General features: G+C 51.5%; 6 protein-coding genes and 2 long non-coding RNA genes across 9 annotated transcripts; 5 read left to right on the plus strand and 3 right to left on the minus strand.

Moving 5' to 3' along the window:
* Positions 1–312: 312 nt before the first annotated feature.
* gpia (glucose-6-phosphate isomerase a) lies at positions 313–7,639 on the plus strand. The gene is made up of 18 exons (XM_052062302.1): positions 313–590; positions 1,204–1,294; positions 3,133–3,201; positions 3,289–3,408; positions 3,482–3,565; positions 4,330–4,476; positions 4,546–4,617; positions 4,830–4,874; positions 4,970–5,023; positions 5,096–5,156; positions 5,230–5,273; positions 5,345–5,497; positions 5,571–5,700; positions 5,778–5,854; positions 6,415–6,543; positions 6,635–6,710; positions 7,149–7,215; positions 7,361–7,639. Exons 1-18 carry the CDS (start codon positions 469–471, stop codon positions 7,482–7,484), a joined length of 1,665 nt encoding a protein of 554 aa, XP_051918262.1. The 5' UTR covers positions 313–468; the 3' UTR covers positions 7,485–7,639.
* LOC127598448 (uncharacterized) lies at positions 2,442–3,273 on the minus strand. Its single transcript, XR_007961926.1, has 2 exons — positions 3,094–3,273; positions 2,442–2,607 (listed from the first exon to the last, which is right to left on the minus strand). It is a non-coding gene; the product is annotated as an uncharacterized LOC127598448 (long non-coding RNA).
* mphosph6 (M-phase phosphoprotein 6) lies at positions 7,401–8,941 on the minus strand. Its single transcript, XM_052062308.1, has 5 exons — positions 8,739–8,941; positions 8,532–8,644; positions 8,312–8,402; positions 8,142–8,242; positions 7,401–7,874 (listed from the first exon to the last, which is right to left on the minus strand). The coding sequence occupies exons 1-5, from the start codon at positions 8,784–8,786 to the stop codon at positions 7,724–7,726; spliced, it is 504 nt and encodes a 167-aa protein (XP_051918268.1). The 5' UTR covers positions 8,787–8,941; the 3' UTR covers positions 7,401–7,723.
* A 445-nt stretch (positions 8,942–9,386) lies between these two features.
* kcnj11l (potassium inwardly rectifying channel subfamily J member 11, like) lies at positions 9,387–12,581 on the plus strand. Its single transcript, XM_052060412.1, has 6 exons — positions 9,387–9,809; positions 10,079–10,238; positions 11,059–11,298; positions 11,460–11,729; positions 11,872–12,079; positions 12,165–12,581. Exons 1-6 carry the CDS (start codon positions 9,643–9,645, stop codon positions 12,569–12,571), a joined length of 1,452 nt encoding a protein of 483 aa, XP_051916372.1. The 5' UTR covers positions 9,387–9,642; the 3' UTR covers positions 12,572–12,581.
* Positions 12,582–12,800: 219 nt separating this feature from the next.
* Positions 12,801–14,266, minus strand: cd59 (CD59 molecule (CD59 blood group)). The gene is made up of 3 exons (XM_052060414.1): positions 13,366–14,266; positions 13,170–13,271; positions 12,801–13,051 (listed from the first exon to the last, which is right to left on the minus strand). The coding sequence occupies exons 1-3, from the start codon at positions 13,541–13,543 to the stop codon at positions 12,849–12,851; spliced, it is 483 nt and encodes a 160-aa protein (XP_051916374.1). The 5' UTR covers positions 13,544–14,266; the 3' UTR covers positions 12,801–12,848.
* Positions 14,267–14,854: 588 nt separating this feature from the next.
* Positions 14,855–15,656, plus strand: LOC127597417 (uncharacterized). Its single transcript, XR_007961647.1, has 3 exons — positions 14,855–15,012; positions 15,121–15,257; positions 15,595–15,656. It is a non-coding gene; the product is annotated as an uncharacterized LOC127597417 (long non-coding RNA).
* Positions 15,657–15,661: 5 nt separating this feature from the next.
* On the plus strand, positions 15,662–16,882 carry snx20 (sorting nexin 20). The gene is made up of 2 exons (XM_052060413.1): positions 15,662–15,914; positions 16,271–16,882. The coding sequence occupies exons 1-2, from the start codon at positions 15,832–15,834 to the stop codon at positions 16,557–16,559; spliced, it is 372 nt and encodes a 123-aa protein (XP_051916373.1). The 5' UTR covers positions 15,662–15,831; the 3' UTR covers positions 16,560–16,882.
* Positions 16,883–17,456: 574 nt separating this feature from the next.
* LOC127597410 (uncharacterized) lies at positions 17,457–20,586 on the plus strand. Of its 2 annotated transcripts, none has more exons than XM_052060406.1 (5): positions 17,457–17,573; positions 18,339–18,432; positions 18,505–18,592; positions 18,684–18,930; positions 19,265–20,585. In XM_052060406.1, exons 1-5 carry the CDS (start codon positions 17,555–17,557, stop codon positions 19,876–19,878), a joined length of 1,062 nt encoding a protein of 353 aa, XP_051916366.1. In that variant the 5' UTR covers positions 17,457–17,554; the 3' UTR covers positions 19,879–20,585. The 2 variants fall into 2 exon arrangements, with proteins under 2 accessions (XP_051916366.1, XP_051916367.1); XM_052060407.1 differs by having other exon boundaries at positions 17,490–17,573; positions 18,242–18,432; positions 19,265–20,586.
* Positions 20,587–20,868: the final 282 nt, after the last annotated feature.

The raw sequence follows: 20,868 nt of genomic DNA on the forward strand, positions 1-20,868 counted from the left end.
AGCAAAAATAACGATAAAAACAATAAAATAATGAGAAAAACAGTAGAAATATATCGATTTGTGTGTGGTGAGCTAATGTAACATACACGTTTCCTTTTTTTAAGAAATAAAGTGACGTTTCCTCGATCTTGCCTCCACCTGTAGACGGAGTGGTGAGGGCAACTTTTCGTGAACGCCCATCTTCTCCACCGTTCATTGGTCAGGACGCGAGTTGTGGGCGGGGTTTCCCTTGCTCATTGGTCAACATGAGAGGGCGGGCGGATGTGGGAGGGGTGGAGGATGATCCTCTGCTTCTCATTGGCTAGAACCTGAGGGGGCGGCTGTCATTCGACTGAGTCCTCGCTGGTCACTTGTCGTCTTTGGTTTGTCTCTGCGTCCGCACCAAGCCGAGCAATTGGAGCAAAAACCCAAGCGGCGAGTGTTCTCCGCGTTCGTCTTCTTCGTATTGTCCTTGTCGCGTCGTCCATTATGTCCCTCCTCACTGAAGATCCCAACTATCGGCGGCTGGAGCAGTTGCATCGGGCCCATGGCGGAAGTATGAAGATGAGGGACATGTTCGCCGCCGAGCCCGACCGTTTCCGTCGCTTCAGGTGGGTGACTTCGACCCGAATGGGGAACGTGCCCAAAGGTGCACGCTCACCCCCCCCCCCCCCCGGAGGGACATCCGCTTGCTTGTCACGACTCGTCGTGCGCCACAAGGTCATCGCCCCCCTCCCGTCGTTCAATCGACATTAATTCGTATTTTTTTCAAAAATTAATTTCCTCTCCTGTCGACGTGTTTGTCACACCTGAAAACGTGACGCGGCACGGTGAGCTTTTAAACCTTTTGGCGGCTTAATGAGGACGGACGAGCTCATGCAAAGCTGCTCGGGCTGAAAAGGTAGCCTTCGGGTTTCACTCTCGGGCACTTTGTATCTCACACATGAAAAATAATCATCATTCAGAATCGAGCGGGGTTTTTTTTTAAACAGTCTGCAGCGATGACGTCACGGGTGGTGAAACGTGCCCCGCCGCACGTGCACCCTACGACCTCCCCCTCCCCATGCTTGGATACAGGCAACGTGACGTCATCGATTGACGTGCCAGCTCACTTCATCAATTGCTCGAGGGGAACCTTCATAAATCCCGAATCTAATCGAAGATTTTCTCTGTGTGTGTGTGTGTGTGTGTGTGTGTGTGTGTGTGTGTGTGTGTGTGTGTCAGTGTGAAGGCGGAAACGCCCGAGGGCGACCTCCTGCTCGACTACTCCAAGAATCTCATCACCCAGGAAGTCATGTCCATGCTCCTCACCATGGTAACCACTCCCCTCTTCTAATCAGTTTGCTTGGATGATTTCGCATGCCCCCCCCCCTATTGTGACAACACTTTGGCTTCATCCAAATGCAAGAAAGGAATCCCTTGTTTGTTAATACGTGCCCTGCAATTGGGCCCCCCCCCCAAACTGTTCCAAAGGCGTCGCCCGCCTCTCGGCTGGGATGGGGTCCAGGTCTGGCAACCATTGCAGCGAAATGATGATTTTATTGCATGTGAAGTCATTGCCTGCCTTGAAAAGTTTTTGAAAAATTTTCAAAATAATGGCCGCTTTTTTGGGTCTTTTTTTTTTGCACATACGATTGCAAAGTGTCAGGTGGGAGCCATGTTTCTTTTCATTGTTAGCATTAAGCAACTAGCAAAAATATCGAGAGATTAAAAGTGAGCCGTATTGCACCCGTCTAGTACGCACAAGCAGACTCGAAACAGGAAGTTGGCAGGGCTTATTGCGAAAGGGGCCCGAGGCGGCGTGGGAATGTCGCAAGCCAGCAGGTGAAGGTGTCGGCACAATAACGAGGCCCGACTTCCCGCTCGTGCGTCTTGAGATTAGATGAGTGGAGAAAACTTAAGTGTCGCAACATGTGAGCTGAGCGACAACATTGTTTGGTGGGAGGAGGAAAATGGTGAAAGGTTTGCACAAGGCCGCCAGGTTGGATGCACTTCGCAATCCTACTTTGGCCTCTGGCTGGCAAAATCAAGTCAAACATTGAAACGTTTGTTGACAGGAGAACGGGGGTTGGAAATGGAGTCGCGTTGAGGCTCGGACTCGTCCCGTCTTGGGAATTTTTGCTCTGCGTTTGGTGATTAAGTCGAAGGGGAGTCCCGATGCGGCGGGCATTCGGGCTGGGGCTGAATTCCCATCAAAGCCATCTGGGGAGCAGGTTTTTTATTTTTATTATTATTATTATTATTTTTGTAATCTGGCCACACAAGAAAAAAAGTGTCATTGCACATCCGCTCCAATAGGTGGCAGTGGCACTCATTTTTATTTCAGGAAATCTTTTCAGTGACGGACAAAAAAAAAGAAAATGTAGCAAAATAATTGGGAGGCGCCGCATCCAAGGAAAAGCGTAGACATTGGAATGAAGTCGGAAGGTTTCATCGCCGGTTTTAACAAGCCCCCCCCCCCCTCTCCGTGTGGTATCAATGCAGAACATCAAACGGTCCCACGCGTTTTTGTTTTCGCTGTGAAACGTCCTAGTCGTAATTGTCATCCCTGCTGGCGTTGACAACTTTGCCCCCACTAGCTTAGCGCTACTGTAGACACATGCCTACAAAGATCTGTGTTCTATTGACCTGACTTTGCCCTGTCATGTGACCCTCCACCTGGGACAGGCGGAGTCCAGAGGAGTCAAGCAGGCCCGGGAGAGCATGTTTTTTATTTTTATTTTTATTTTTTTTATTGTAATCTTGCCACACAAGAAAAAAAGTGTCATTGCACATCCGCTCCAATAGGTGGCAGTGGCACTCATTTTTATTTCAGGAAATCTTTTCAGTGACGGACAAAAAAAAAAATGTAGCAAAATAATTGGGAGGCGCCGCATCCAAGGAAAAGCGTAGACATTGGAATGAAGTCGGAAGGTTTCATCGCCGGTTTTAACAAGCCCCCCCCCCCCCCTCCGTGTGGTATCAATGCAGAACATCAAACACTCCCACGCGTTTTTGTTTTCGTTGTGAAACGTCCTAGTCGTAATTGTCATCCCTGCTGGCGTTGACACCTTTGCCCCCACTAGCTTAGCGCTACTGTAGACACATGCCTACAAAGATCTGTGTTCTCTTGACCTGACTTTGCCCTGTCATGTGACCCTCCACCTGGGACAGGCGGAGTCCAGAGGAGTCAAGCAGGCCCGGGAGAGCATGTTCAAAGGGGACAAGATCAACTTCACTGAGGTGCGCTTGATCGCTCACCTGCTCAGCCTTCACGTGCACGCACCTCCTGATGGCGCTCATTTCCTGTGTGCGTGTGCGCACGTTTAGGGTCGCGCCGTGCTGCACGTGGCCCTGCGCAATCGCTCCAACGTACCCATTCTGTTGGACGGCAAAGACGTCATGCCCGAAGTCAACCGCGTGCTGGACAAGATGAAAGTCTTCTCGCAGGTGCGCTAGCGTTGCTGCCGTTGTGCCGCGCGGACGATGTTGACCTGCGCGTGCGTCTATGCATTTGGGACAGAGGGTGCGCAGCGGTGAGTGGAAGGGCTTCACGGGCAAGAGCATCACGGACGTGGTGAACATCGGCATCGGGGGATCGGACTTGGTGAGTTGCTCGCTTCCTGCCCACGTGACCTCGCGTTCAGCCCAAATAAGAAGAGAAGGCAAAAATGCAGGACGCGGGTTGTCACGCAACTCACATTTGGTTGTTTTTTTATTTTATTTTGAAGGTCAACTCGCATAGGATGCTTTATTGTGAAAGTTTCTCATGTGATTGGATGTTCTCATTTCCTGTTGTGGAATCAGTTTTGTGATTGGGTGCCATCCCATCCATCCACCCATCCATCCATCCATCCATCGTCTACCGCTTATCCAGGGCCGGGTCGCGGGGGCAACAGCTTTAGCAGGGAAGCCCAGACTTCCCTCTCCCTAGCTACTTCTTCCAGCTCTCCCCGGGGGATCCCGAGATGTTCCCAGGCCAGCTGGGTGACATAGTCTCTCCAGCGTGTCTTGGGTCTTCCTCGGGGTCTCCTCCCGGTGGGACATGCCCGGAACACCTCACCAGGGAGGCGCTCAGGAGGCATCCGAATCAGATGCCCAAGCCACCTCATCTGGCTCCTCTCGATGTGGAGGAGAAGCGACTCGACTCTGAGCCCCTCCCGGATGACCGAGGTTCTCACCTTATCTCTAAGGGAGAGCCCGGACACCCTTTGCTGTGCTTTATTTTGAAAGTTTCCCCGTCTGATTTTGGCTGTTTTTACGGTTTTATTTTGAAAATGGACATTTGAAGTTTCCTGTTGTTGGGTGTTTGCTGTTTAGTAGTTGATTGAGAAGGTTTGCAGTAAGTGTGACGCGTGGCGTTGCTTTCAGGGTCCGCTGATGGTGACGGAGGCGTTGAAGAGCTACTCGGCGGGCGGTCCCAACGTTTGGTTCGTTTCCAACATTGACGGGACTCACCTGGCCAAAACGCTGGCTCAGCTCGACCCGGAGACCACCCTCTTCATCGTCGCTTCCAAGGTCTCTTTGGGCTCACTTTTACTGGGCTGTTTGTGGTGGTGATGATGATGACGTCATTTTTGCGTGCAGACGTTCACCACGCAGGAGACCATCACCAACGCCGAGTCTGCCAGGGACTGGTTCCTTCGCGCCTCCAATGACGTAGGACATACGCACGCACGCGCGCAGTTTGTTGTTAGCTGTATTATACTGCCCCCGTGTGGCCTTAGCGGGCATCACAATACCATGATTGTGCCATTTTGTTTTTGTCGTCGTAACGTTTTTTTTCCCGCTGTTCGTCTCTTTTTTTTCTTTTTTTTTTCAATTGTAAGATTTCATTGAGTCCGTTTGACGTTTCCATTGTTATTTTCTAGAAAACCGCTGTTGCCAAGCACTTTGTGGCTCTCTCCACCAACGCGGTAAGTGTTTGATGACGTCATCACTTGGTGCTTCTCTGACAACCGATCAATTTTAATTTAATTTTTTTTTTTTTGGGTGGTGGGGGGGCGTTCAGGTCAAAGTGCAAGAATTTGGAATCGACACGGCAAACATGTTCGAGTTCTGGGACGTACGTATGACTCTCCTGGCGTGTGTGCGGGTGTGCGTCGGTGTTTGACTCTTGTGACGATGTCATCCGCAGTGGGTCGGAGGTCGTTACTCGCTGTGGTCCGCCATCGGCCTCTCCATCGCGCTGCACATCGGTACGCCAAGACGCCGCTCCCGCCCGTTTATCTTCTACACCTTCTTGAACTCGCTCGTCGGGTTGTTTTTCAGGCTTCGATGGCTTTGAGAGCCTTCTGAGCGGCGCTCACTGGATGGTGAGGATGCTAATCACGATCGGAATGCTCTCCGGCGCTGTGCTAACGGAAGGGCGGCGGCGCGTTTGCAGGACAATCACTTTGTGAGCGCGCCCCTGGAGGGGAACCTGCCGGTGGTGCTGGCGCTGTTGGGCGTTTGGTACATCAACTTCTTTGCGGCCGAGACGCACGCCATGCTGCCCTACGACCAGTACATGCACCGCTTTGCCGCCTACTTCCAGCAGGTGTGCATGCGCCTGCGTACGTACGCACACGTGAGCGTAGGAACTCAAAGCGGCATGTGGGGGGTGTCCGCAGGGGGACATGGAGTCCAACGGCAAGTACATCACTAAAGAAGGACGGCGGGTCAACTATCACACCGGGCCCATCGTGTGGGGCGAGCCGGGAACCAACGGCCAGCACGCCTTCTACCAGCTCATACACCAAGGTTGCAGCACGCAGGCGCCACAAAAAAAAAAAAAAAGTCGTTGAGGAAAACGATTGGCATGTGGTTTTGGTTTGCAGGGACCCGCATGATTCCCGCCGACTTCCTCATCCCGGCTCAGTCGCAAAATCCCATCAGGGACAACCTGCACCACAAGGTCAGCGAGCAGATCACGACGCTGTGCGTCCACATCCGTGATGCCCACCAAGGCCACACGGGGGCAGTAGAATACAGTTTATAATACAATTGTTTGCAGGCAAGCGGCAGTGCGGCCCAGTTTAAGAAAAAGCTTCAAATAGAGGCTGCGAGAATATTTGAAGATTTTCACCGCTGAGTAATATGCCTCTTAAATTTTCCATCAATTAATTGGTGGGGGTCGGGGGGGGTGCTTTAAAATTTGCATCCCTTTCTTCCAAACCTTTGAGCCTTATTCCAAATTGACAGCGCATAAGATGCCCCACCATCAAATGATGACGATTGACTTCCTTCTGTGGGGGGTCGGGGGGGGGGGGGTGAAAGCGCACCTTTGACTCTGAAACTGGGCCGCTCTATACAATGTAAAGTTCGCAAGGTCTCAAGCGATTCATCAATTCTCAAAACAGTCGATTGAAACAGTTTTTTTGGGGGGGGGGCACCAATATTTGTGCGGAATTTTCCCGCTAAATGGGCTACATGAATCCAACAAACTTGGGTCAATTTGCGCCGCGGCCCTTTCAGATCCTGTGCGCCAACTTCCTGGCTCAGACGGAAGCGCTGATGAAAGGCAAAACCGAGGCGGAGGCTCGCCGGGAGCTGGAGGCCGCCGGCTTGTCGGGACCAGCGCTGGAGAAACTCCTTCCTCACAAAGTAAAATAACCCGACCACCACCACCACCCCGCCCGCCCGGGCTCTCGCCAAGAATGATTCTAAGCTTCGCTGGCTGCTTTGATTTTTGAAGGTCTTCGAGGGGAACAAGCCAAGCAACTCGATTGTCTTCAAGAAGCTGACGCCCTTCATGCTGGGAGCGCTCATCGGTCAGTCCCCGCCCCACGTCCGACTTCCTTCGACCCCCCCCCCCCCTCCCTTCTGAGTTCGGTCGTGTGAGGTTAACAAGCTGAGTCGTGGTCGGTCGAGCACCTTGGATATCGTTTTACAGCAAGTGGCAAAATGGCCGCCCCTGAAGATGGATAAAAATAAGATAAGATCCTTTATTTGTCCCACACTGGGGAAATTTACAATGTTTCAACTCGCGGGGGCCGCATAAACCATGTTGTCAAAGTGTTCCGGACTCGACCGAATAGATGTGCTGCACTGGATTCCAACAAAAAAAATACTTTTAAGGCGCCGCATTATGCTAAATTTGTCATCCGGTAATCTTCGCGTAGCGCCCTTTCTGATTTTGATGCTTTTTGGGAAGCGAGTAATGATCCCAACGGCATTTTATCGGAGCGCCATTTTGATTTTGTGTCCAGCCATGTACGAGCACAAGATCTTCGTCCAAGGCGTCATATGGGGCATCAACAGCTACGACCAGTGGGGGTGAGTTCACCTCAAAAACTACATTCAGACAAGTTAGCATCTGGAGCTTCAAACTGGAGACAAATTAGTCCCGGGGGGGCCAAATTACATCTGGAGTTGCGGCTAATTTGAACTTTGTTGTTTGCCGGGTTTGCGCGCCCCCTAGTGTGGAGCTGGGCAAACAGCTGGCCAAGAAGATCGAACCGGAGCTGCGCGACGCCGCCGAAGTTTCTTCTCACGACGCCTCCACCAACGGACTCATCAACTTCCTCAAGAAAAACTTCGCTTGACATTTCCACCTCGCATTCCGCACATCGTTTATGTCGTCACGTGCACAGCTCCCTTGAATCAAAATCAAACATCCCCAAAAACAGGCAAACGCTTCCTGCTGTTGGTTAGGCCACGCCCCCTCCCCGTCAACAAACAATAAAAGTGTCCAAATGTCTTTTGGCAAAGCATTTTTTTTTACTTTGACAACACCAAGTTCAACCTCCAAAGTCTTTGTTTAAAAAAAAAGTCATTTTTTGTGTCAGTCGGAAGGCTTCAGGAACATTTTCTTTGCGTTTTTCTCCAGCTCGTTTCTGTTGACGTCGAGGTCGTCGTCGTCGTCGTCTTGGCAGCCGCCTCGGTCTCGCTTGCGAGCAAACCTCTTCTTCAGGCTTCCCACTAAACTCTCGTACCTGCGGAGCAAGACAATCAGTCATCCGAGTCTCATCATCACTCCAAAGAGGCTCCCAAGTCGAGGAACCGTCTCGGTCGCACGCTTGCCGGGCAAGCAACGTGGTGCATTCAAGGTGCTTTAACAACGTCAGGAACTTGTAAATCCGCTGCGCCGATCGGCAGAGGAATCGTTTTTCTTCGATTATCCCGTTTTGAAAATCAAGAGAGGCCGATAGCGGTGCCCGGTAGCGGGAGGCGCCCATCCCGAGTGCGCTCCACCGACCCACCTGAGCGCCATCTCTTCGTCCGTCACATCCGTCTGCATGCGTCCGGCATCGGCGTCCGCTTGCGGTTGCCCGACTTTAGGATTCATCAGCGCCATCAGCTTCTGCAAAAGCGCAAAAGTGACACTCGGGTGTTGCCGGGACGCATCCGACGTGGTCTCCGTCTGACGAACCTCAACTTCGGGGTTGAAACCTCGAAAGGACATTCGGCCGTACAAAAGACCCTCGAACGGAACAAAACTTTTCTCCTCCACGATCAAGTTCCTTGCGGGTAAAACGTCACATTGGTCATCCTGTCAGCATCGCAATCACAATTAAGTCTTTTTTTTTCGTGAGGCGTTTTACACCGAAACTAATGATGACGACATTCAAGCGTGTTGTCGGCGTGCATACTCTTGCGTGCGTTGTTCGGGCAGGTCAAGGTACCAGTGCTCGTCATTGATGATCCTTTTCTCGTCTTCTTGCAGATGCTTCTTCGTCTCGGCATCCAAACCTCTCTGCATGAACTACAAACACACACGGAAACGTTCACACGTGCGTCGACGTGCTCCGTTGCGTCACGATTTAGCAGCTAGCTTGCCAGCCGTCGGCGTGACGTACCTTCATTCGCAGAAGGTTTTTGGAGAGTTTCGCTGTGTCGGCTGACATCGTCAAGGTTGCTGTCAGCGACGATTGAATGTCGAACGAAGACAAGAAACAAAACAAAAAAAGCCAAACAAAAATAAGTAATAGAACGTCAACGCTCGACTGAAGTGGAGCGGCGCTTTCTCTTCGTGTAGCGTTTGACGGCGCTTTACAAACTCTAACATTGCGTTATCGCCACCCAGTGGCCCGCTGTCATTACTGCATTGGCGCACGCCTCAAATCGTTCCTCTCCAACTATCTATCTATCTATCTATCTATCTATCTATCTATCTATCTATCTATCTATCTATCTATCTATCTATCTATCTATCTATCTATCTATCTATCTATCTATCTATCTATCTATCTATCTATCTATCTATCTATCTATCTATCTATCTATCTATCTATCTCTATCCGCAAAAGGATGTGTGTCAGTCAATTTGCACATTCCTTGCATGTCCCTCGAGTGATCAGAAAACCCACGACAGCCGCGCGTCTATTTCATTCCCATTAATTTATGATTATTATTTCATATTCTTGATTTAAAAAATTACGAATTTGCAGTATTTTGACGTGACTTCTGTGGTCATAACTGCTGATGTTTGTTCAATAAAGCATTACATCAAAAAACACGGCGGCGCGGCCATCTTGGAGAGGCGCCATCGGTTGGGGCGTTCACGGTCCGTTAGGCTTTTGGATAAAAAGAAAGTCGTGGCGTCCTGTCAGAAATAGAATCGTCTTTATTGGCCCAAGATGTAGGTCCACACACAAGGAATTTGTCTTCGGTAGTATCGGCAATATAGCTACACTACGATGGCAATAAAAAAGCAACGACGAAGTCATACTTCGCCTTTCAAAGTCGGCAAATAGGAAACAAATGCCACGGCGGGAAAGAGGCGTCTCACGTTTTACTTTGAAAGAGTGGCGGAAGTCATTTTCGCTTGACCACTCATCAGTCGTCCTCCGCGCATCCGTCGGGCGAAACGATGGAGACCGCAAATACAGCACTTTGAACAATTCCATTTTTGATCGACCGGTCGTCAGGTAACGAATAAGGCGTGACGTTTATCTTTCCACGTTCGTCAAATAATTTGAAAGGCGAAATTGGAACGTGATCAGCTCACCGCTCTTGTCGCTGGTGTCTAATTGATAGAAAAACACAGCAATTGCCATCCATTATTGTGCGTTTTATCTTCACGATTCTTTTGAGCACGGGCGCAATTCATTGAGTTGAACTCACGATATAATAACGTTCATAACAACAATAATAACAATACTAATAGCGTCATGTGTCATCGTGCGTGTGTCATCAGCATGTTGGCCAGAAAGGGTTTGGTTCCAGACGGCTTCCTATTGACCCGGCTGGCAGAAGAGCGCAACCATCCCAACCGGAAGCGCTCCAGGTGCCAGCGGGCGCGCTTCATCACCAAGACGGGCTCTTGCAACGTGGCGCACAAGAACATCAGGGAGCAGGTCAGCAGATCGCCGTCAGCGGTTGTTGGTCTGCCCATTCCGGCGACGTGCAGTGACCGGCGGAACGATTCAGTGGCTTTTCACTTGATGGCAGAAAATCCGACGAAACAATCATTCTGCCCTCTAGTGGAAGGACATGTCATTGTTCGACCTGTCCCAACCTGGCCTAACGCCACACTGTACATCAGGGGTGTCCAAACTTTTTGCCAAGGGGGCCAGATTTTATGTGGTAAAATGTCGGGGGGCCTACCTTGGCTGACATTCTTTACATTGAACAACAATATTGTTCAACAAATTTTAGTAAGCCAGTCTGTTTCACATTTCCATTTTTATTTGAATTTCAACAATCTTAAGAATTTCTTTTGGTTCATTTGAAACAGGAATTTGAAATATGACATATCAGTCAATATAAACACGGAGTGATGTCTTGGTAACTCGTGAGTGATGCCCTCTAGTGTCTAAACGCTATTACTCATTTAGTGAATGCTATTACTCATTTAGCCACTAGAGGGAAGCAGTACTCTATGAAACATCACTCACCAGTCGACGAGACCTCAGTCAATGCAACACGTGTTCCATTGCGCCCAACCTGCGGGCCAGACGGCACTGATTTTATGACGGGGGCCGAGGGCCGGATGAAATTCGACCGCGGGCCGGATTTGGCCCCCGGGCCGGACTTTGGACATGCCTGCTGTACATCGCAGACATTGATCTGTTATTTGTAGTATCGAAAGAGAACGGTGTGAACCAATGAAATCAGAATGCTTCGAACACAAATTTGGAATGACCGAGTGCAGACGTTTGACGCGGTGCTTGGCAGGGTCGCTTCCTCCAGGACGTGTTCACCACCATGGTGGACCTGAAGTGGCAGCACTCGCTCCTGATCTTCACGTCGGCCTTCCTGTGCTCGTGGATGTTGTTTGCCATGGCCTGGTGGCTGCTGGCCTTCGCCCACGGGGATCTGCAGCCTCGGCACGGCGGCGCGCAGGCGCCCGAGATTCCCTGCGTCACCGCCATCAACTCCTTCGCATCCGCCTTCCTCTTTTCCATCGAAGTCCAGGTTTGACCTTTGACCTTTGGCCTTTTCTTTGCCCGCCCAGGCGCTGAGCGGCTTTCGCATTCCTCACGATATTCCCTAGCATGGCTACGCTAATCAATCGTATCTATCGCCCTGAAGCGATGAGGTTATACGCTCGTTCACGCCGAGGCTCGCGCGTCCAGGTGACCATCGGCTTCGGCGGGCGCATGGTGACGGAAGAGTGCCCGGCGGCCATCGTGGTTCTGATCGTGCAGAACATCCTGGGCCTGATCATCAACGCGGTGATGCTAGGCTGCATCTTCATGAAGACGGCGCAGGCCAACCGACGGGCCGAGACGCTCATCTTCTCCCGCAACGCCGTGGTGGCCCCCCGCGACGGGCGGCCCACCTTCATGTTCAGGGTGGGCGACCTGCGCAAGAGCATGATCATCTCGGCCACCGTGCAGCTCCAGGTGAGGGCTCGTCATTTGGTTCCCGGCTCGTTTGCTTCACGATCATCCAAACTCATTAGCATCCAGAAGCTAACGTAGCATCTCGCAACCGGACTCGGCATTCTGACGGGCTGGAGAACCTCGTCTCGTTGTTCCGCGGCAGGTGATCCGTCGCACCGTGACGTCGGAGGGCGAAGTGATCCCGGTGAGCCAGCTGGACATCCAAGTGGAGAACCCGCTGAGGAGCAACGGCATCTTCCTGGTGTCACCGCTCATCGTCAGCCACACGCTGGAGAGAGGAAGTCCGCTCTACGACCTGTCGGCCCACTCGCTGGCCGCCGCTGACCTCGAGGTCATCGTCATCCTGGAAGGTCCACTGGCACCCCCTTGTGGAAAGAGCCCGTTAGCGCCGGCAGTTCGTATATTTCGTGTGTGTGTGTGTGTGGTTGCGCCCAGGCGTGGTGGAGACGACGGGCATCAGCATGCAGGCCAGGACGTCGTACACGCCCGACGAGATTCTGTGGGGCCGCCGCTTCGTGTCCATCGTGAGCGAGGAGGACGGCCGCTACTGCGTCGACTACTCCAAGTTCGGCAACACGCTTCCCGTGCGCATGTCGCCGCTGAGCGCCAAAGAGCTGGAGCGCACGCGCGGGATCCCGGAGGATGGTGCGGATGCCGACGGACGGCCGCAGGGCGGCTGGGGGCTGGTCCGGGCGGGGAGGGGCGGATTCCGGCGCGGGGGGCGGGCCTGCGAGGGCGCCGCCTCCCGATCCTGGTACGACCACGCCCGGGAGGAGGCGGGGCCCGCTTCCGGCCAGGAGCCCGTGCCGCTCGAGGTCATCGGCCGACGGACGGGTGAATGAGGCGCCGACACCAGGAATTGTTCGCTGAGACATGGAGGGGGGGGCCGGGGGGGGGGCTTCTTGGATTTGTGTGTGTGTGTGAAAATGGGCGGATACACGCACGCACACACACACACAATCTTACACAAGAACACACATGCACAAGTGAAACACGCATACCCCCCCGCCCCCCCCCCCCACACACACAAACATGGGCGTGGGGGTGATTGGACTCCAGACAACTTGAGACAACTTTTGATTTCGTTTTTAATGAAAAGCAGACCGAGGTCACGTGACCTTACAGGCCGAAAACGAAGGCGCTCAGCAGCCAGCCAATCAGCAGCAGCGGGGCGGGCGGGGTCAGGCGCAGCGCACCGCTGGAGTTGCACAGGTTGTTGTTGCAGCAGCGGTAGGAGAAGGGCGCCATGGCGGGGAACATCTGGGACAGACGCGAGTTGTCGCAGTCCGTGTAGCGGATGCACTGCCGCACCGTCTTGCCGCCTGCGCGCATTCACGCACGTCACAAATACGAAGACGCGTCAGAAACTCGACTATCCGATAAACACGCGGACACCCGCGAGTGTGAGCGCTGCCGGTTGAGGTCGCGGCACGGGCCGACCTTGGACGCTGAGCGTGAGGCAGGCGTCCTCGTACGTGCACTCGTGGACGTTCTCGCAGCGGCCGGTGTAGTCGGAGCACTTGTAGCAGCGGAGAGCGCTACCTGTGGCGCATCGGAGCAGTCGCGTCACTGCGGTGAAGCAAGTGTTCGCTAACCCCCCCCCCCCCCCCACATAAAAAAGTGTCAACTAACTCACCTTGGCGCATGGAGGTCGTCATGATAATCAGGACCAGGACCAGGATTCCATCCGCGCGCGGCGACATGTCTTCTTCTTCTGCTGCATTCCACTCAACACGCGAGCCGCACGGACTCTTCCACTCGGGCGGCCGTCCACAATGCGCCGTTGTTCCTCGTCGTCCTCCACACGCACACATCTGGACGCACAAAGACACACACACAAAGGGCGATTGAGCCGCGGTGGCCGATGCGACCGAAAACCAGCGTGCGTTTGTGAAATGGAACACTGAAGTCTTTTCAGCAATTCATTCGCTAGCGCACTGAAAAGCGCTCAAAACAAACGTTTAGCCAAGAATGATGGAAATGATTCCGGCGCCCGCTTCGGTTGTCTCTTGAGGGTTCGTCGCAGTCGTGGAAATAAGTGACGCGTGTCATTTAGGCAGGACGTATTTCACGGGGCGGCCTTCGATGCTCAAGGCTAACGCCATGCTAACGCCATGCTAACGCCATGCTAACGGTTCACTTGGCTTCATTCGTCAATGTCGGCTCAGAAAAACAACCGCCGCAAAACTGGAGGACGGAAAGAAGACGTCGCTTGAACACCCATTTTCTGAGTTTGCCCAGGCTGTGCCTGATTTCATGAAATGGACAGCGAATGTCAAAACATACCAAGCGGTTTTGATCACGGGGAATAAACATTTCGCTTTATTTACGAATGTGGCGTGATTAGAAGATAGCTCTGAGTCAAGTTATTTGGTGAAATGAATAAAAATGCTTTTAAGATGTTCCTTTTTTGATACAATCAAGGCGATTATATTTGTTGGAGGTCAAAATGTATTGTGATGAACGGCATTTTTTTTTTTTTTTAGACGACAGCGAGTGGCAAGATGGCCGCCCCTCGAGGTGGATGAAAGCGGCTGGATTTTGCTGCTCAATTCAATTTGGGCAAATGTCGGTTGAATCAGAATACTGTGTTTAGACTAAACTAAAATAACTTTTTAAATCTTTTTTTTTACTTGACTTTCCCTTTAAACCTGTTTGAAGGTTGGCTGTTCGTTTTTTTGTTTGTCAAGAGACACAACAAAACCACGCTACGCTATCAACTAGTTGTTAGTTCATTAGTTGGTGCCTCGGTTGACTGGTTAGTTGGCCAGTGATTTGTTGATTAATTATTTGCTTAGATGGTTACTTGTTTAATCAGTTTGTTCCTCGGACAGTTGCTTTGCCGAACATGTTTCGACATAACATGTTAACATTCTAATACGCAGGCTAACGCGAGCAGGCTAGCGCGAGCAGGCTAGCGCGGGCAGGCTAACGCGGGCAGGCTAGCGCGGGCAGGCTAGCGCGGGCAGGCTAGCGCGGGCAGTCTAGCGCGGGCAGGCTAGCGCGGGCAGGCTAACGCGGGCAGGCTAACGCGGGCAGGCTAGCGCGGGCAGGCTAGCGCGGGCAGGCTAACGCGAGCAGGCTAGCGCGAGCAGGCTAGCGCGAGCAGGCTAGCGCGAGCAGGCTAACGCGAGCAGGCTAACGGGCCAACTTTTCTTTTCACTTCTTCATGCTTCTCTCTCTCTCTCTCTCTCTCACACACACACGCGTGCGAAGAGGAAGTGAAGATGTTTCATTTTCTCAGAAAGTCATCAAGACATGGACACCACGAAGCAGTCACGAGGTGACAGCGAAATTCTTCAATCACAACTCAACGGGCATCTTAACACACACTCACTGTGTGTGTGTGTGTGTGTGTTTGTGTGTGTGTGTGTGTGTGTGTGCGCGCCAGACGATTCATGTTTGACCACCAGGGAACTTCAGCAGCAGTTTCGAGAGATGAAAAGCTCTGAGATGCATCCCAAACTTCTCTTCCGCGTGTCAGACTTGCAACAAGACCGAGAAAACGCCTGCTGCACGCAAGTGGAGGTCAGTCACACCCCAAACTGTGTAATGGAAGGAAGGCTCGCCAACCTTTTGGGAACTGAGAACCGAAAGATAGTTGCCTCGACGACTGTTCTTCAGCTAGGAGACAAAAAAAAAAAAACTAACACTTCTGCCGTCAAATACAAGGACGTATGGCGCCGGTGTTTATTCTTCATTTTGTATTTTAAAAGTGACACTGACTAAATTTCAGAATTTAAAAGGACGGATAATCCCTCTCCCAAAATCAACCTCCACTTCACGGAAATTCACCAATCGCCGGGATCATTGAACATATCAGCCACGAAAAGTGACATGGCAATGTCCTCCTGCCCGTCCTCAGGTGGCGCTATTGACCACGGGAACGTTCAGCCCTCGTCATGTGACGGTGCGGCGGAGCTCCGGGCTGAAGGCAGAGTTCGGGGAGGAGCTGGAGGGGGTGGAGCTACCAGGCCCGCGCCTCTGCGGCCGGGGCCGAGCGCTGCAGGACTACCTGAGCTGCGTTTTCGTCATTTGCGGCCACTCGCCGCTTTTCGTCCGATTCCTGACGGAGCAGGAGCGCGCCCTCGCCGGAGTCTTGATGCGCGCCGGACGCTACGCCGACGCCCTGGAGCAGCTCGACTGCGTCCTCGCCGTCCACGACAAGCTTTTGCCCTGGCAGAGGTACGCTCGCCGCTGAAAAAAAAAAAAAACGGAGAAAATTTTTTCAGTGCGAATTCGGCCATTTTGTGGCAGCAGAAACTGGCAGCTGAAGACGGGTATCAATGGGAGCATTTACTTTTGTCATAAATTTCAAACTTTACTGATGCATAGCCACCAGTAGATGGCATCAATGTCCCATTTTAGAAATGAGATCAGCAGCATGTGGGAAATTTGTGCAGCCTACCTTTTTTTTTTGTATTGCTCATTATAAAAGAAAGAAAAAAGGCGGAATCCAACTTTTTTTTCCCGTGGATGTGAGTTGTGGCGTGCGGCAGGGACCTGCTTCATGTTGTGAGTTGTGTGTTTGCTCATCCCAGGCAGAGCGGCACATGGGCGGTGCCCACGCTGGCCGCCATGGCCGTGTGCCACCGTGACCTTGAGCGGCCCCGGGAGGCGCTGGCGACCGCCCAACGGGCACTGCCCCCGGTTCGGCGCTACGGGATGCGGCGCTACCGAGCGCCTCTGTTGCGCCTCCTGGTGGACGTCGGCCACAGCCTGGGGCGGCCGGTCGCCCGCCTGCAGGAAGAGCTGACGGTGGCCGAGGACGGACATCCTGGCTCCTCGCCCTCCCTCAAGGAGGTCGTGCTGGCTGACTTTGCCGACTGAAACGGGAAAGCAGGAAGTGCTCTCCGGCGCGTGGCCGCATCTCTTTTGGTCGTTTTTGCTTTCCGGCTACAATTAGACGGACAGTTCAATCCATAGTTTGTAAAATACTCATCATGCGTAGCAGTCATTCCAAATTTGACTCATGCCTCTGGAAAAGGTTCTTCCTTAAGTGAGCCAAGGAAAGCTTGTGGAAACACTGATCAGTTTTGGTTCGTGTTGCAAAGTAGCCGGGAAATGAGTGAAAGGACTGAGTCGTGTACTTAATGTTTTCAAGTTTATGTTCTGAACTCTCATTAATAAAGACTGACAATTTTAACTTTTAATATTCTTATGTGGGTAATTTCAGCATCGAGGCGTTCATAACGTATTAAATATGAAGGTCCGACCTCATCTTTTTAATCTTTTCAGCAAAGTTATTTCGCTAGGGAAAAAAAGAGCATGAACTTGGCATGATATTGATGTTTTTCTTGCCATTACATTGTTGAATTAACTGAAGCAAAATTCGAAATTTTGAAGACAAAAAAAAATCTTCCGATGGTCGAAATTAAAATATTGGCTAATCTTTTATATTTGGTTCGTATTTAGATTTTTATCACCGACTCCTGTGCCTCGTGAACCTTGCTGCACGTCACGGTGTGAACGAATCCGTTGTTTGTGGTGATTGACGCAGTTCACCTGCTCAGCCGATAGATGGCAGCCGCGGTTTGGCGCAGACTTGATTAACAAGCGAGGAAGACGTCCCGCGGCTTCCGCTCCGTTGTTGTGGTGATTGACGCAGTTCACTTGCTCGGCCGATAGATGGCAGCCGCGGTTTGGCGCAGACTTGATTAACAAGCGAGGAAGACGCCCCGCGGCTTCCGCTCCGTTGTTTGTGGTGATTGACGTAGTTCACTTGCTCGGCCGATAGATGGCAGCCGCGGTTTGGCGCAGACTTGATTAACAAGCGAGGAAGACGCCCCGCTGCTTCCGCTCTGTGGCGGCCTCCCGATTCCAACATGTCGTTCTCCTACAGAAGTAAGAATTTGATTGATATTCTTGACACATGTTCCGCCACACAAGTGACGACGCTCGAGAAAGTCGAGATGGATTTTGTACGCGCTGCTGAAAAGTGTGGATTAACGTGTTTAGCGTGTATGTCTTCGGTGTTTTTTAGTGTGTAAGTGTACTCGTGTGTTTTGTACTTATACTGTATCCATGTCTATCGTGTGTGTGGTCATCGTTTGTTCATGTTTAAATATGTGTAGAATAATCTTTGTCCGCGTCTGCTAACATGTACTCTTCGAATGTGCATTTATGATGTACTTATCGTAAGTTTGCACCTGTATTTTTACAGAAAGAATGTATCCAAAAGTACGTATCCAGTCGTGTTAGATGGAAATTAGTGACGTTATTTGACGAATGTCGTTTTTTCTAGACTATCAATAGAAGAAAAATGAGTGTAGTACGTGTTTTATTTTTTTTTATAACTGTATACCCACTTTGCAACTCTGTGTACACAAAGTTAGGGGTCTCACACACGCCTTTGTTTAATTTCAAATTGTCTACATCTCAGATTTCAGTCGTCCTCCATGAAAGGAGGCGGTCCAAACTGGTAACTGAGTTATCAGTTTACGTTTGTGGATTTTCTACGCTGTCAATTTGAAATAATCTAGTTTTCACAAAAGGCATTTTTTTCCCCCCAGTCCGATTCATTGACAGATGAATGGACGACGGAAGTAAGTGTGAGTTGCAGGGCAGCTCTCTTCACATGACCGCCTTGTGCACGTGTGTCCACACTAGTGACGGAGCGAGACATCAGGAAGCTGATCGAGCTTCGCGCCGCCAACGCCGCCATCTTCACGGGACAGAGGCACTCGGCCATGCGGGGCTGGAGGTCAGTCCAGTCTGTCCCGTTTTGTCGTCGCGCTTGGCTGACAAATGTTAATGCGGCCGGCATTTATTTCAGGGCCATCCGGCAGGAGCTGGGCCTCGAGGGGATGGTGTCGGCGCGCCAGCTAAAGAAGAAGTGGGACAACCTGAAGGAGAAGTACCGGGTCGGTGGAGGTGCAAGCGTCTCACTCGCGTTCTCCCATCGGTCTCCCATCTTTGTTGTCGCTGACGCTGCCTCATTTGCCCATCGCGCAGGTTCTGAAGCACCCTCCGGCAGGGATGGAGCGGCCGGGGCGACCCTCGTGGCGCTGGTTCCAGCTGATGGACGAGGCGGCGAGCGGGCATCTGGCCGCTAGCGGCAAACTGCTGGAGCCGTCGTCGCTGGACGACGCCGCCGACGACAATACCGCGCCTCACTTCACCTTCGGCGACTTGGCGGCGCACGCGGCCTCGATCGGCTCGGACGAAGAAGCGGAGGCGTGCGGCGAGGTTGTAGTCGCGGGTGAGACTGACGCACGATGCCTCATGAAAGTTGTTTCGGGAGCGTTTGAGAATTTGTTTCAGCTCGACAGTCCGTTACAAAACTCATTCACGACGTGGAGGCTTTTATATCGTGAATTCGGCGGCTCATAGACAAATAGTCACTGTGAGGATTCTTGTTTGCATTCTACCACCCCCTGCTGGCGAGTTGTTTAAGCGTCGCTCGGAAAGGGATGAATACTTTTGGCAACGAATGCATGACAGCCTCATTGTCCCGAGCAAAAAAAAAAAAAAATTACCGTATATGAAGTAAACTCGATGGTGAAACATCTCGACGCTGCTTCCGCACTCTCCAGCTCCGCAGAACGTGTTGAGCGCGGACGTCTCGGAGGCGAGCGGCGACGGTAAGACGGAAGTGCCGCCGGACGCCGGCAGCCAGCTTCTGCCCCATGACGTGGCGCTGTACGCCACGCTGCTGCCCGAGGGCCTCGCCGCGGACGACGCAGAAGCGCCGGCCTGCGGCAGCCCCGCCGAACGTGACAGGCGGGACCTGGGCCCGCGCTCCAAAGGTCTGGAGCAGGAGCGGGCGGCGCTGGAGCAGGATCGGGCGGCGCTGGAGCGAGAGAGGGCACTTTTGGAGCGGGACCGGGCGGCGCTGGAGCGGGACCGAGTGTGTCTGGATCGAGACCGGGCCTTTCTGGATAGGGACCGGGCTTTCCTGGAGCGGGACCGGGCACTTCTGGATCGGGCCCGGGAAGAGGCGGCCCGGTCCGGGTCACTGCTTGCAAATGCCGAGGAAATGGCAGAGAACCAGCGCGCGGCCGACGGAGATGGCGAGCCGCCCGCTAAGGAAGGGGTGGAGCCGACCAGGTTTTGCCAGAACTTGATGGCGTTCGATGTCGGACTCGAGCAGCTGGAGAGCACGCAGAGACTTGTGTCCTTGTTTGGCAGGCTGGTTGACAAACTCTAGAACTCTCGTAAAATTGCACTGGGATCCCTCCCTGGTGTGTGCGGTTACAACCGTGTCTAAAATGGCAGCATTTTTGTTAAACGTTGTATCGGAAAACATTGAAAACTGCCACATTGAGTTACTTGAACATTGGAATTATTACTCTGGATTAAATTTTTATTTTTTTTGTGTTTTTTGGTGTGTTTTTGTCTTTTTGACTAGCATCACAAAATTTGGGATGCACCCAAATGCCCGATGAGCCACGTTTCAAGCATCTTTAATGGAATTATGGTCCAAAAGGTAAACATCTATTTGGCATAAGCCCTTCAAAATAAATTTAAAAAGTGAACATGACACCACTTGCTCGAAAAGAAATGGATACGAGACTTTTCCTTTGTCATGTATCTTTTTACTAATCGACAGATGTCACTTACACAAAATGAGAATCTCCAAATTCCTTCCGCGTTTTCCAATATTCCTTCTTGAATATGAACTTTACTTTGAAAGGACCAAACAAGAAGTAACTGTATGCTAGAATACTTCGGTGGCTAGACCTTGACTGAAAAGAAATCTGCTGTGCCGTAGTGATGTGTCGGTCGCGAACGAGCCGGCTCCCAGAGCTAAAAACTTTACCTGGATGCTGCTTTTTTTTCATTGTTTTACAAATGTTAATTTATAATTTGTTGTGTGGTATTCAAAGCTTACTTATATTTTACTGTAAATAGTTAAAAGCTTATAAATATACACATTCAGAGATTGGAACTTTTTGACGACCTTGTTTTGACGTGGGTCTTTGTACTTTGTTTTTATTTTTGTAGCACTCCATGTTGAGTATGTTCAGAAGAATATAAATAAAGCCATATAAATATTTGATATGTCTATATTTTGCATTAGTACTTACTTTTACACATAATATTACGTTATTTTTGGTATTAAATTAATTTAAGCAACAAAAAAACTGAGGAGCCAGTTGGGAGCCGAAAGAGCCGGCTCTTTTTAGGGAGCCGATCC

Source organism: Hippocampus zosterae, chromosome 3 (genome assembly GCF_025434085.1).
Source record: "Hippocampus zosterae strain Florida chromosome 3, ASM2543408v3, whole genome shotgun sequence".
NCBI classification, from domain to species: domain Eukaryota; kingdom Metazoa; phylum Chordata; class Actinopteri; order Syngnathiformes; family Syngnathidae; genus Hippocampus; species Hippocampus zosterae.